This window comes from Emericellopsis atlantica, assembly GCF_019669845.1.
Source record: "Emericellopsis atlantica unplaced genomic scaffold F5Z01scaffold_3, whole genome shotgun sequence".
Lineage (NCBI taxonomy): Eukaryota > Fungi > Ascomycota > Sordariomycetes > Hypocreales > Bionectriaceae > Emericellopsis > Emericellopsis atlantica.
Genome location: NW_025764705.1, coordinates 723983 through 738191, shown reverse-complemented (window position 1 = coordinate 738191; position 14209 = coordinate 723983). Strand labels below are relative to the sequence as shown.

Here is a 14209-nt window from a genome sequence, read left to right as displayed (position 1 = left end):
GCAGCCTCACAATTTCGCACACAACCGTTCCGTGACTTCAGTCTGTTCCATGCCCAGATAGTTATCAGGTGCTCGCAGCCAGGTGAAGAAGCATCAATCGTTGGTGATGCCGCGTGCCGTCTGAGGGGGGCATTGGCGCAGATTTGCAATTGCTGATCCCGACATGCGAACGGCCAGCATCAACGGAGTCCAATCGGGCTACCCATGTTGTCCACGGCGACGATGCTTGTTGCTTCTGGCGGGTAAACTTTGTAGATCACCTGTAAGTCTCGCTGAAGGCAGAAGTCAAGGCAAAGGACATGGCCTTGCGCAGTGCGCAGACAATATCAACGGCGGTCTACCATTCATGTCTGAGGGCCACAGACAGGAGCCACGGGGACCTCCCCCCCCCGCGACGGAGTGAGGCGTCAAACGCATCACACTAATCAACTCGTCCGAAACTAAGGTAACAATCACCACTGTTACGATTCATAGACAGAAAAAGCAAGAAAAGGGGAACGTCGACGGTCGAACCGTGAACGACACCGATGCGCTGGGCTGAGACCCACGCAGTGGCTTCAGGCGACGTCAGTCAGGGCCTCAGGGGGGAGGGCGGGCGGATATCCACTCTCCGAGGCCCGCCCTTTTCAGTTCGATCATGTCGACAGACTGGGTCCTTTTGTTGGTCCTTGGCCTTTGGGGACTCTGTTATCACGAGTGACCTCACTGCCGAGGGTTGCCTGGTCTCGTGAGGCTGGGCGACGACGCCGACGAGGGCCCGTAGCATGCATGGGGAAGTGAGTCAAGGACTCAAGAACGAGGCTAACGAATGCGTAATATCTGCGAACAACCCTTGGCCAAAGGTGACCATTGGAGCGAAGACGGACGCATGATGAAATGCATGCATACGAGGACTGGACAACAATAATACGTATAATAGTATTAATTACTTGCAAGGGACCGCTTGCGTGCGAGGCTTGACGAGGCTGCACGCTGCTGCCATTACGAGTCACGACCATGTGAATGGTGACGACTTTACCTATCTGGCACTACTCCAGTCGTAAGCGAGTGCAACACACTTGAAGAAAGCGAGGCGACTGATGAATCAGAATGGAAGATTCTGGCGAGCCCTCCCTTACGGAAAAGGTACGATGCTACGCGCTGCACTAATCGAGTTAGTCTGGTGTCAGTTGCCGGATCTAACTTAGCGAGGCGCCATGCTTCGGGTTGCTTTTCCCCGTCCGTCTAAGTTATTAGTCTGCCAGGACCACAAGTTTGATGATGGTGAGGCAAGGGATGAGCCTGCTGCTGCTGCATGGCAGAAATGAGCGAACATGCGCCCTGCGACTCTGCTGGCCTCTGGTTTGCGCCTCGTTTCTGTTGCTTTAATTTCAAGCTGATCCTGATGCAACGTGATGATACCCGCGTGCTGCCTTGGCCATGCTGTACAGCACGTACAAGGACAATCAGTAATTACCAACCAGTTGCTATTATTCTTGTACGAAAGTCGACTGCATCGCGTGCACAGCCGACACTGAATTTGGAGACGGCGACACGCACGTGCGACAAGTGCGCTGACTCGATGACCCGAGCTGACCGGGTGGGGAGCGTCGGTCAAGTCCAGCCTGTCAGGCAACGACGAACAGGGTCGATGGGGACGGATCGATCTGGGCCAAAATACCAAAACAGCATAAAGAGGGACGGATTGCCATACTTGATTACAATACGGTAGGTAGGCAAGGGAAATGAACGACGACGTGGATGGATGGATGGATGGATATGGATGGGTGCAAGCGGCCAGCCAGCTAGTGTCGGGTACTTGGCTCGCCACTGGGGATTGGGCGCGGATGCAGGTATCAGTCTCGCCTTGGCACGCGCCGCGCCTCAATGTGGTGTGCGCCATCAGGACGATCCCATTCCTCAGGAGTCAGGAGTCAGTCGCTCTCACGGGGGCAGGGTCCTCTTTGAATTGTCAGTTTTTTCGTGATCCGACGGCCCTCGCACGCTTGTGGATGGACAGGGCCCTCTGTCTGGACTCTGGTAGACTGGTGCTGCCACTGGACGGCGGTGCCTAGTACAAGTACTGACAGTAGGGGCCTGTTAATTACTACAGGTATGAGTTTAGTTAGGCGTGTGGGGGCCGTCACTCAATAAATCCCACTGCATTCGCAGGGTCTCCCTCCTTTTCTGCTAGCCTGTCTGCGCGGCCACACGCCCTGAGCCACCCACCCACCCATCCCGTCATACGCACGTTTGGGTTCTAACTTCTGGGTCCAGTCTGCCGAGAGCGGCATCCAGTACCTGATTCTCGTGCTGGTTTACGAGCAGTCTCATGTCTCCTGTTGGAGGGAGTCCTGTCGTGGAGTCACACACCACCGGCGAGCCACCATGCGCCAGGTGCGTGTGTGGTGGCATTTTTAGGCGTCTCCGTGTCACACTCCGAGAGAGAGAGAAAAAAAAATAATTAGTTAGTCGCTTGCGCCCCTACTACGTATGTACCTACATTGCATTGAGATCCAATCGGTCTCCATTGGGTACGGGGTAGTAACTGTCATTACCTTACGCAGAATCGCAGGACGGACTGCATGCATGACTCTCTCACTGACTGGGTTGGTCTCGCTTTTGACTCCTTTCCAACAAAGCCCCATTCCCTTTCCCTTGTTGATTTCCTCTCTCTGATATTATCTTGTCTGAAACGAGTTTCACACACACTCTCTCTAGACTCTCTTCGCTCACCTCGACCCTTTCTTCCCGCCTCCTAACCGCTATTTGGAGTCTTTCTCTCTCACTCACACCCACTCTCTAATCTCTCTCTCTCCCCGAACCACTTCGCGTGAGATCCCTCCCTTCCCTCAAGCCGTCTTTTGGCTTGCAGACGATCGCCCAGCCTGTATCACTCCTTTCAGCAGCCTACGACGACGACACTCCCTCGCAACGCGAAGGCTCCCTGGACAACGCAGGAATTCGCATCTCTCTTATAGGCACGCACTCGGTAGACCGTTGACTGGCTCTACCCGACCCGCGCTCATCCACTCCTTTACATTTCTTGTGCGCGCTGCAGCATCGACGTGGCTGCCCAACTGGCCACAACGACCACCACCCTGCTCACTGCTCGCTCTCTACACCGCCTCTGGTCATTGACAACAGTGCGCTGGCCTGCAAGCACTCAGCTATTCTGACCTGTTCACTGTGAGTCTACCCTTGCCTCCTGCGTGCTGATTTGTTTCGCCGTGCGTCGTTGTGTGCCTGTCTGCCTGCGTGGCACGCCCAGCGGGTGAATGACCAACCCAGAAAACATACAAGCCCAAGTACTACCTTGGACAACGGGCACATGCCTGGGCGAAACAGATCGGCTTCCGCCTCCTCGTCCATTTCAATGAGCAAAAGACTGATGAACAGTGTACCGAACAGCAAACAATCGAAGGACTTGAACCACGCGTACGATCACGATTCGGAGGAAGGCACCATTATCGAAACGGTTACTTGGTTCAAATAACAGAATACCAAAAACATGGGGCTAGATCAAGGAGGATGCCCAGTCGACGGGCACCAGAGGCGACACACATCGTCCGTCAGTGCGGCGGACGCGGACGCGGCGAGAAAAGATACGGAACCACAGAGGACTGGGTCGATACACGAAGGAATAGTGCCCATGGAGGGCATCGAAACAGACACGTCCGGTGTGAACTCGCCTCGAGCCGACTCGGAAGACATGGCAACCCAGTCCATGTCCTCTTCCGGCAACACGACGACCGTGTCCACACCAGTCGCCCAGTCGAGCAGTCTCAGCTCTTCGCCGAGCGAAACCAAATCCAGACGATCTGAACTGTCTCACGCAGCACGAGCGGAACGCACATCCACAAGGCCCTCCAAGGCCGCGACACAGTCTGCGGGCAGCAGGAGGACGAATAGTGCAAGGGCTAACGCTGGCAGCTCAAGCGTCGGCAGCGACCTCACGATCGGGCCACCCATCACCAAAGCCACCCTGTCGGATCTCGACGTGGTGCGCATTGTGCAAAACTCAAAACTGCGCCATGACATCAACTTTGACCCTGACTTGCACTTTCGACCCAACGTCCTGGGCGACAAGGGAAAGACGAAGCAAGAGCGCTCGCAGGCCTTTTGGAGGACACTGACAGAGCAGCTGGGCATGTTCGTCGACGAGACCAGGCGGCCCGAGTTCATCAACCGCTACGCACACAGCGATGAGTGGTGTCTGCCTGTGCTCCTGCGGACCATCAAGGATATTGTCGAGACGCTCGTGCCAAAGCGAGACCGCGATCTGATGGACGAGGCGTTCAATGTGGAACTGCTGATGCAGCAATTCTACAAGGGTGTGCTCGACCTAGAGAGGTTGGCCGAGTGGCTGGCTGGTGTGCTCAAGACTCACTGTGCCCCTATGCGTGACGATGAGGTCAACAACATGGTCGCACGCTTCCGCGTCGGCAGCCGCGAGGGCAACCTGGAGCAACTGGTCATGGGCATGCGCGAGCTTCTGAGCGTGCTCGAGCACATGAAGCTCGACGTGGCCAACCACCAGATCCGCTGCCTCCGCCCGGCGCTCATCCAGGAGACGATCCACTACGAGCAGCGCAACTTTAGCAAGAAGATTGCCACCCGCCGGCTCGACATTGCGCGCTCAAGGCTGTGGTACCGCCGCGCACAGCGACAATACGCCCAGGAGCCTGCGGAGGGCTTTGGCGACATGTCTGTCTTCTTCCGTGCCGTCGCGCGCCTCGTGCGACCTTCTCGCGCACGAGGGGAGGACGCCATCCTGCCCGAGACTTTTATCCACGACAACGACCGACTACTGCGCATGCGCAGCGACGTGCTCGACGCCGTGAACATTGACGTCTGCATGCGGCTCTACGAGAACCTCGTCGGGGTGGCCAAGGCCGCTGCGTATTTCCCCACGGACATGGACAACAACCGGTCCAGCGTGTCGTCCGTCAACTCCACGGGCAGCACGGACAGCAACGGCTTCTCGCATCTTCCCTTCCACAATTCAGGATCTCGTCCGAGCAGCATGGCCCTGAGCAGCGATGGGCAGTCCCCACGCTCATCCCTCGGCGCCTTCACACCCGCCTCGACGCCTCCCCAAATGTCCTTTGTCAACGAGCGCGAAGCCAAGATGAAGGCAGACAACCTCTACTCGTCGCTGGTGGCCATCCTCCAGTCGACATCCACCAACATGGATCAAGCCAAGCGCTGGGCGGAGGCGGCCCCCCCCATGGCCGTCGAGATCTTCCGCTTCGCCGAGGCCCCCTCCTACATGCTCGCCATGGTCGAGTCGAAGCTCGGCGAAGTCCTCTCCAACCCCCACGATGATCTCTTCCTGGACGTGGAAGCCGAGTACCACCGTCGTTTGCTGGAGGACCTCAGCAACCGCGTTCGGGAGTACAAGGGCCTGAACGGAATGAGCCTCTACACGGCCGCCTCGGAGAAGAGGATCCCCCCCGGCAGCAACATGCCCCGCGACTTTTACGAGTGCTTGCGCGACGGCGCGGAGATTGGCGTCAGCGACCTGGCCATGCGTCTGGCCCACGTCGGCATTCTGCACTGGAGGGTCTGGGCGGACCTGGCGTACCTCAGCGATTAGTCTCTCGAAGGGCCAGCAGACACGGCTCGCATAGCCAGCCAGCCCAGCCCAGCCACCTTTCCTCACCTTCCCACCTTTCCTTATTTCGATACCCAGATCTTGCTTATTGGGGGTAACATCCGCGAGGGTCCCAAGACCACTCGCTTCGGTCCAAAACTGCATCCGTCCGAAAACGCATCATTGAGCGGCGTTCAGGCAAGGGGGGCAAGATCCGGTTGCTTCTTCGTCCCCCTTGATTTTGATTCTTGATTTTCTTTTCTGCTTGGTTTCAATTTCTCTGCAATAGACTCTGCTTTTTACACATGGGGGTTTGCTGCCCCGGTTTTCTTCTTTGTGGTCAGTTAGGAGGAACGGCATCTTGATTTTTCCAGACTCTCGGTTTGCATACATGGGCAAAGGGGCCTGTGATGTACTGTGGAGAGAGAATATAATGGAGGGGAGACGAGACAAGTTATCGAGAGATAGCACAAAGTATAGACAGAACAAGAATTTGCTCTTTCACAATGATTCTCTTCCCATTGAAGTCGCTACTTTTGCCGACAGATGCTCGCGCATACTTTAGACACTCCATAAGATGATGTGGCTTGCGGTGAAATACAAGGTCCATTGAAGGATATATATCATTTCTGTGCCCCAGCATCCGTCTATACAATGCATACACGCTGATGTCCCAAAAGGGTTCAGCAGATCGATCCCAGCCATGCCACCAAGATAATAATATGGTCTCCTAGAATGCAAACGTCAAAACGAAAGGTATAGAACGCTGTGTTGCCGAAACCCCAACGAACGCTGCACGTATATCTCCTTGTCACTGCCGTGGACTCAAGGGACTCTTGCCCGGTCCTTGGGCCCGTTTCAGCCGTGAGAGCTCCTCTTCCAACTTGCGATACCGCGCGCGCTCCTCCTGATAGTATGTCAGTTTCATGCTGCTCTTAACAACAGAAGTGGCCACTGGAACAGCGAAACTCACCTTGATATCCTCCTGGTACTTCTTCCTCTCTTCTCTCATCGTCGTCCTGAACTGCTCGCTCAGCATCGTTGCGCCCATGCCCACGCGACCGGGTCCGTCCCCACTGCCCCGGCCCGCCTTGAGCCTCTCCCCATCGAGCTCCTCCTGCAGCGTCTCGATCCTCTCCCGGGCGCGCGAGATCTCCTCGTCCATCCGCTCCCTGACCTGGCTGATTTCCGCCTCCACCTCGGACCGGACGGCGAGCGCCTCGTCGAGCTTGGTCTCGAGCTCAATCTTCTCCCGCTCCGAGGCGAGAGTCTCCTTGGTGACATCCTCCAGTTCCTGGGCTGTGGCGCGGAGCTCGGTCCGCAGGCGCTCAATCTCGCTGTTGGTCTGCTTGGCGGCGACGTCGGCCGCGCGCTCGGCACGCGTCCCGTAGGCGCCGTCGAGCTCCGCGCGCGCAATGGTGATTTCCGTCTTGAGGTTGGCGTACAGCAGATTGAGGTCGTCGTATTCCGTGTTGCGGCTTTGGAGGGCGGCCTGCGCCTCGTCGCGCGCACGCGTCGCCTCGTCGAGCTGCGTGCTCAGCGCGCTGATGGACTCGTCCACCTGCAAGAGCCTCTGCTGCGTGCTCTGGCTTTCGGCCTCGGTATGGGCCAGCTCCTGCTGCATGTCCTGAAGCTTGGCCTCGAGGACCTGCGTTCGCGCCTCGCGCTCGCGGAGCTCGGTTTGTATCTCCTCGCTCGGACCTGCGTTGGACCTCGCCTGGAGAGCGTCCTCGCGGGCTTGCTCCAGGTCCTCGAGCGTCTCCGAGAGCATCCTCTGTGCATCCGCAAAGTCCTTCTCGGCGCGGCTGATGAGGACGTGGCTCTGCTCCAGCTCTTCCTGCTTCTGTGCGAGTTCCGCGTCCTTCTCGGCGTCGGACTTGTTGTTCAGCTCGCGCTGTTGCTTGATCTGCCGCTTCAAGACCGATTTTTGGTCCTTCAATGTCGTGGCTTGTCTGTAGAGCCAACGTACTCTTGTCGAGAAGTTGAGGACGTTGTATGATTCGGCAAGATCGATGCCGTCGTCGTCGGACTCGTCGGACTCGAGCCCCTTTTCTGCTCGCGCCCTCCTACGATCGTAGTTCTGCTCCTTGATACTGGTGTAGCCCGTTTGAATCATCTCCCACAGTTCCATCAGTGTCCTGTCCACGCCACTGCTGTCACTGACACCTCTGGGTTCGTTCATGCGCGACTCCTGCTCGGCTTGCACTGCCACAAGTCCACTTTCGAGGTATTCGATCTGGTTCCACAGCATCTCCCCAGGCTTCATACCTTGTGATTGCGAGGCATCTGGCGGGCCATCGAAACCAGCGTTGCCCTCGGGATTGAATCGCACAATTGTCTCCCGTAATGAACCGTTTAATCCCTCCAACTTCTTCTCCATCTCGGCAATGGATTGGATCAGGGCCTGGTTCTCCTCCTTCAGCTGGCTTTGCTGCTCTCGGATGGGCGACTTCATGGGGATCTCGAGCGGGTTCTTCCTTGGTCCCCTTGTGTCCAGTGGGTCGAAGCCGGTGAAGCTTGTGTCGTCTGTGTAGAAATCGTCGGGCCCGTCCAGGCTGTTCCGGCTTTGCGTGTATGTGTACATGCTCTCCGGGCTTCCGGGAACTCCGTTTGGCGCCTGGTCGTTCATTGCCCCTTTCCTCTTGGACGCCTTGTGTGTGAGCTGTAGGATACCAGCTGTATGCTCGAGCAATCTCCTCTTGGGCTCCATGATCTTCTTCTCTAGGTGGAATAGCTCTGCTGCTAATTCCTCGCACCTGCGCTCGCTTTCCTCCCTTTCCGCATCCGCCTGCCGATCCGTCTCGTCAATGCCAGCATCCGGGCTAGTGTTCGTAGGTGAGTACAGCTTGGCCATGGAGATCGCGGCATCTCGAAACTTCGCCTGGATCAACAGGTTCGACCGTGTGGAATCTATCCGCTGGTTGATGAAGGCGCATTGTTTCTTCAAGTCGTCGATTTCTTCCTGTGAAAGGATTTCGTATTCCTTGCTGTCAGACAGGGCGGTCTCGGTAAGGAGGTGGACCTGTATCGGGTCGGCGAGGTCGACGTGCGATGAACTCTGCGTCCTCTCCGAATTCATCTAATTTGTTTAGCCATGCGCGGGGATCGCCAGACGTCGCATGACCTACCGGATTGTACATTGATGCATCCTTCTCGAAGCCGTTCACAATGTCCGCGCGATACGAGTCCACGACGACCTTCCCGCTGGGATCGACACCAGTGCGTGGGGGGACGCCATAGTCGTCGACGCTGGGCCGGTGCCCATGCCCGTTTCCGTTCATTATGGTCGTTAAGGTACGTGTATGCAAATCGAACCTCGAGAGGCGTTCTCGTTCAGGCCATTAGACAAAGGAGATGTCGCGGTTTGCCGTCGGTTATGCGGCCATGTAGCGCGGCAGTGTCGCGGTCCAGGATGTCGTAGGTATTCAGCCACGAATAGGGACCGGCTGTGAAGAAACTTTTTTGGCGGCGAATAATTCGAGACCTCCGGTGCAGAATGAGAAGTAGCTTGCCGATCGCGATGAATCAGAGGGAAATTCAAGAGAGTTGTCGATTTCGAGGTGGTTGGAGATGATCGACCCTCCTGCGTGCTTGGCGGCAGGGAAAAGGAGGTCGACGCGGGCCACGGGGGGGAATGCAGCTCCACCTGGCCCAGGTACGCGCGTGCGCCAGTCATCCGACCAGCAGTTTGTCAAAGATTGATGCAGAAAGCTCTAGATTAGGGGGAAAAAGAAGCCAAATGTCAACTGTAATTGTGCATTGTTCTGAATGAGGTTTTTATAAGGCTTCCCGGATTTGCGACATGAATTGCTGGCCCATGGTCCGCCGCCTCTCGGCTTGGCCCTCACCTTGAGGCCCCTGAGCCCCGGATGCCGTCGCAGCGTCGCCTTGTCCCTCCAGTCTCCTCCTCAGTCCTTCGTATTCAGTCCTGCTGCGATGGCTCTTCAAGCCCAGCACCCAACCGGGGAGTCTCCATCTGATGAGCCCAGCAGGAAGAATACCCTCGCGATAGGAGTAGCCCACGACCCATCCCACCAAAGCGCCCAGCACTGAGCCTGGCCACTGAAGCAGGGACAGATGCAGCGCAAGTGCGTAGCGGTATGACTTGTCGGACAACGTGACGCCTCGAAATTCGTCGTCGGTCGGAGGCGCTGCCGATGTCGCTATTCGGTACTTGTACATGTGTGGCACCATTGCGTGATACTGTGCAAGCACGGCGAAGATAATGGCGGTAGGGCCAGCCGGTACGTAGTTGGTCAAGCCCCAAGTCAAAGGTCGCAGGACGGTCGAGATCATGGGGCAGACAATCGAGGTCAGGAGATATGTAACGACGATGAAGGACTAGGCGCGTTTGTTAGCATCAACGGTGGTCTCAGACGCCTGCGAGGGTACCACGAACAGCAAACTTTCTCGTCCCCCACATGCGCTCAACAATGCGCATATTGTACAGTGTCATGGTACCAAAGAGTACCTCTGTAGAGTTTGTGTAGCATAGCTGGTAGCCGAGCAACCGCCATAGCTGACGATATCGCCAGAGATGCGTGTCGATGAGGATATAGAAATAGTACTTGACATCGAGAACGCTAGCCAGGATCGATGTCGAGACTATGCCCACAACCATCAACCTGGTGACGGGAGTATTGGCGAGAGACATTGTGCTATTTGGGGGTAGCCTATCGCCCTTGTGGCATGCTCGCGAGAGGAAACGCGCCGAGAGTGATGACAGGCCGCTATGGACACGTGGACTCAATGCGCAATGGCAATTAGGCACGAGGGGGTAATTGTCGTCGCGTGTGTCGCGGGTTAGAAGCGGAACAGTCAGGGCCCAAAGATGTGAGTAGCCCAGTCGATGGTGGTGAGCGAAGCCAAGATGGAACGATATCTGGCGTTGAACAAGGTCAGGTATCTGCCATCTATGCTGATGACGTTGAGGGTCCAGTCGTTGCGCGTGCTAACTCAATTCGTGGTTACCGCGCTGGATAGCGGGGTGGCAGGCGCGGCCAACTCCAAGTCATTGTGGGGCTAGTCTCAGACCCTCAACTACCGGTACTTACGTGCAACTCAGCACTGGACGTTGTCGTTGCTCAAAGCCTCGGATTTGTCTACGAAACTCCATTGAAGAGAGACATTGCTAGCAATCAATATCGTCTAAGCTTCAATTCGGCCTGTTGTCTACTCAAACATAATCTGGTATCGATGCATCTCTGAACGCCCAAAAATCACAACCCAATGCTCTCCACGCAGGCTATAACTTGGCCTTGAGGGTCGCATCAGGAGCAGTTGCCTCTGTGTTGATCATGACCTCGCCTGTCTTCTCGGCGTTGCCAAAGAAGATGACCTGAACGGTCAAGTCGTCCCTGCAACACTGTTAGTCCAACCAGTCTATACTACCAAGCCAGAAGAGAGGGAAACGTACCGATAGCGTCTGGAGAAGGGGGCAGGCAGGGTGAGCAAGGCGCACACTTGCTCGTCGTTAGACCCCCCGAGAGCATTGCGAACCAGGTGAGTGGCGACGTTCTTGTCCTTCACCGAGAACCGGTCCTTGGCTTGGGGATCAATGCCCCATTGCTGAACGCGGATCGGGGTCTTCTGCCCATCAGGCCCATCCGCCTTGCCCTTCTCTACCGGCAGGGGGTGCTTGGACGACCCAAAGATCTTGGACCACGTCGCCTCGAAATGAGAGTCCTGGCCAGCTGCCTGGCTCTGGATCCACTGGCCCACGAGCCCGACGACTTCTTCGTTGGTGAGCATCTCCCACAGCCCGTCTGTCGCGAGAACCAAAAAGTCGCCCTTTTCCGGGCTCACCTTGGTTTTGGTGATCACAGGCTCGGCCGTGACGTAGGGCGGGGTCTTGAGCAGCGGCGACGGGGTGCGCCCAAAGAACTTGGAACGCAGGTTCATGGCGGTGTCGCGGCTCCATTTGTACACAGCATCTCCAAAAGCACGCGTGGGCTCAAGCCCACCGAGTACGCGACCATTATGCACGACTCGGTCCTCGCCAGGGTGCTCCTTGCGCATGCGTGCAGCTTCGTTGGGGTTGCTGCCCGTCTGGTCCTCAGAGAGCGCAGTGGCTGTCCACTTGCCCGTGTCCGAGAGCCGTCCGAGCACAGCACGCGAGTCGCCCGTGCACGCAACGCGCAGCATGTTGGTCTTGCTGTCGTAGAAGGAGAGAAGGGCGCAGGAGCCAGAGAGAGCCGGCTGGAGAAGCTCAGCAGCAACGTTCTTATTGCTTGATTTGAAGACCTTCTCAACGCTCTTGTGAACAATTTCGTCGTCCAGGCGAGTGAACCCGGTCTTGATGGCTAGGTCGATGGCGTCCTCGCTCGGCAAAGTCGCAGCAGCGGCCTTGTACGTCTCGTTGAGCTCCGTGGCCACGTAGTTAATCAGGCTCTCACGGAGGGTAGCTGATGTGGTCCAGCCCCTGTCCTCCTAGTTAGCTTCATCTCCCTGTCTGTGATCGAGCAGTTCACATACGAGTGGCCGTCAAAAACGCCCCAAAACATCCAGTCGCTGTCGTCGCCAACGGCATCCTTTGACCGACTGGGCACCTGCACAATCTTCTCCGCGTGGTCATCCTCGATGGGATCGTTGCTGGGCAGCTGCACCAAGTCGTATCGCGTGACGCCCTGGCCACGTCCCACAGAATAGGACTGCTCCATCTTCCTCAGCTTCTGCGTGGCCTGCTCCGGAGTGAGCATCTCGACAATTTTCCTGCCGTCGCTGCTCGTCTCCTTCGATATCGGTCCTTCGCCCACAATGGTCCCCTGCCTCAGCTCGTCGGCTCCGACAACCAAGACAGTCCTTGTCGGCTCGACACCAGAGTCGGGTGTAGTCGCATACCCTCTCGCGGCTACGCTCGCAGCAGGGCTGGCGGGGCTCGTTCCGTTGTACGAGTACCAGGCACCATAACCTACCACCAGGCTCGAGACCACGGCGACGGGGAGGCGGCGAAAGTACATGGACGATCTCAGCGAGTCATTTGCTGTCGTGCTCGACAGGGGACGGGGTGGTTTATGCGAGGTGAAGTGTATCGCGCGATGCTGGGCGTGGGCGACCGGGAGATGGCGATGTCTCGAGGCGCGGCTCAGCGTGCGTCGAACGGTGGATGAGAGGTGCAGGCGAGTCGTATGGTACGAGCGAAGGGCAGTGCGATGCATTGGGACACAAAGAGGCTCGACAGAAGTCGAGGTTGAGAACGGGCAGTTGAGCGACTGACGATGCTGGGATTAGAGCGGGCTGCAGCTGTTCGCGCCGTCGCTGCTGCTTGTGTGGAGTCCAAGTCGGCCACTGTCGGTGCACGATAGACGGTCGATCCGTAGTGGCCACGTTCTTAGCTCTAACTTCTAGCGGGCTTCCATGTCCTCTTTTCTTCCTCAGTATTTCAGTACTACTAGCACTATTCAGTATACGTATTTCTAGTTGACTTTGGATTTAGCCCAAACCTCCTCTTCTTGATATTGCAACCTATACCTTAGGTAAGGTATGGCTGGAGGCAGAGCACGTGAGCCTTGCTGGGGCTATAAAGTGCCGCCGACCGAGGCTTTGAGCCCCATATTTATAGTGGTACTACCCCAGTTATGGTTACCCGGGCCTGGTACGTAGTCATAACAAGTCTGTCAATGAATCCAATTATTCATATCACATACATTTTCAAATCTACTTACCCGTGTACCACCATCTGTCATATGTAAAGACACACAAGCTGTGACAGCTTACCCGCCATGTCCTCTTCACAGCAGCCTCTCACAGGCACAGACGGAATCCGCTCTCTAAGTCACGATGATGCTATATTCCACGCCTTCGATTCATATCCGTGGGTGAAGGACACAAACTTCATGGTCAGTTGACTCCGGCCTGGATTTGCAGTTGTAGTTCCGTCTGACAAACTATTTATAGTCGGGTCTACTTGCTATCCTCGGCAGCCCAACCGATAACGCTCAAGCATCCTTCACAGACATGGCAACCCACGCCCGCATCTTCTACTATGCACAAAAGATTGGCGTCACAATTGACTTTTCGCTCTACAAAGAATGGCTAGCCTCTCATCCAGACCACGCTCCTCCGGATGTACTCCCAGAGGAGTATCGCCAACAGCCGCAGCAGCCAGCGCTTGACTGGCAAAAGTCCGCGCCCAAGGCCGAGCTGTTCCTGGACAAGAAACCAGGCTCAGCGGCCGACCAGACCCATGGCGAGGATCAGCCATCGTACCCAGGAGGCTTTGCTGAGATGATTAAACTGCTACAGGAGGGGAAGCCCGTGCCAGGCATTAGGCAAATCCCCAACACTGTTGTCCGGGACCCCGTAAGTGCTGCTGCACCCCAGAGCATCGACGCGTCAAGTACTTACCCATACCAGTCAGTGAAACCGGTCGGTGCAAGAAAAGTCCCCCCGAAACCTTGGGAAAGACAGGAAAATCCACCTGTAGACCATGAGGCCCAGACTCAGGCACTGGATCCCGAGTTCCCGCCAGTCGATACCAGCTCTCAGCCAAATGCAGCGCCACTGGCGTCCTGAAACCTGATGCACATACATACTTAATTCATGGCATGTTAGTATCCGGCGTTCTGGAGTGCATTCTACCACGTATCTCAACTACTCAACACACACAACACAATGGACGAGAATGACTTTGGC

At 56.5% G+C, this 14209-nt stretch overlaps 6 protein-coding genes across 6 annotated transcripts; 2 read left to right on the top strand and 4 right to left on the bottom strand.

The window, feature by feature from the left end:
• Positions 1 to 1090: 1090 nt before the first annotated feature.
• F5Z01DRAFT_316930 (uncharacterized protein) lies at positions 1091 to 2177 on the bottom strand. The gene has a single exon (XM_046259000.1). The coding sequence runs from the start codon at positions 1880 to 1882 to the stop codon at positions 1184 to 1186; it is 699 nt and encodes a 232-aa protein (XP_046122015.1). The 5' UTR covers positions 1883 to 2177; the 3' UTR covers positions 1091 to 1183.
• A 995-nt stretch (positions 2178 to 3172) lies between these two features.
• Positions 3173 to 5803, top strand: F5Z01DRAFT_316928 (T-complex protein 11). Its single transcript, XM_046258999.1, has one exon. The coding sequence runs from the start codon at positions 3491 to 3493 to the stop codon at positions 5576 to 5578; it is 2088 nt and encodes a 695-aa protein (XP_046122014.1). The 5' UTR covers positions 3173 to 3490; the 3' UTR covers positions 5579 to 5803.
• Positions 5804 to 6177: 374 nt separating this feature from the next.
• F5Z01DRAFT_317125 (involucrin repeat protein) lies at positions 6178 to 9104 on the bottom strand. The gene is made up of 3 exons (XM_046259003.1): positions 8704 to 9104; positions 6549 to 8654; positions 6178 to 6482 (listed from the first exon to the last, which is right to left on the bottom strand). The coding sequence occupies exons 1-3, from the start codon at positions 8854 to 8856 to the stop codon at positions 6387 to 6389; spliced, it is 2355 nt and encodes a 784-aa protein (XP_046122013.1). The 5' UTR covers positions 8857 to 9104; the 3' UTR covers positions 6178 to 6386.
• A 248-nt stretch (positions 9105 to 9352) lies between these two features.
• F5Z01DRAFT_633090 (uncharacterized protein) lies at positions 9353 to 10229 on the bottom strand (the record flags this gene model as incomplete). The annotated part of the gene is made up of 2 exons (XM_046261913.1): positions 9353 to 9916; positions 9975 to 10229. The coding sequence occupies 2 exons, from the start codon at positions 10227 to 10229 to the stop codon at positions 9353 to 9355; spliced, it is 819 nt and encodes a 272-aa protein (XP_046122012.1).
• A 434-nt stretch (positions 10230 to 10663) lies between these two features.
• Positions 10664 to 13131, bottom strand: F5Z01DRAFT_317002 (phosphatase 2C-like domain-containing protein). The gene is made up of 3 exons (XM_046259002.1): positions 12050 to 13131; positions 10992 to 11996; positions 10664 to 10932 (listed from the first exon to the last, which is right to left on the bottom strand). Exons 1-3 carry the CDS (start codon positions 12730 to 12732, stop codon positions 10821 to 10823), a joined length of 1800 nt encoding a protein of 599 aa, XP_046122011.1. The 5' UTR covers positions 12733 to 13131; the 3' UTR covers positions 10664 to 10820.
• On the top strand, positions 13015 to 14202 carry F5Z01DRAFT_316974 (uncharacterized protein). Its single transcript, XM_046259001.1, has 3 exons — positions 13015 to 13413; positions 13472 to 13876; positions 13931 to 14202. Exons 1-3 carry the CDS (start codon positions 13297 to 13299, stop codon positions 14087 to 14089), a joined length of 681 nt encoding a protein of 226 aa, XP_046122010.1. The 5' UTR covers positions 13015 to 13296; the 3' UTR covers positions 14090 to 14202.
• The last annotated feature ends 7 nt before the right edge of the window (positions 14203 to 14209 follow it).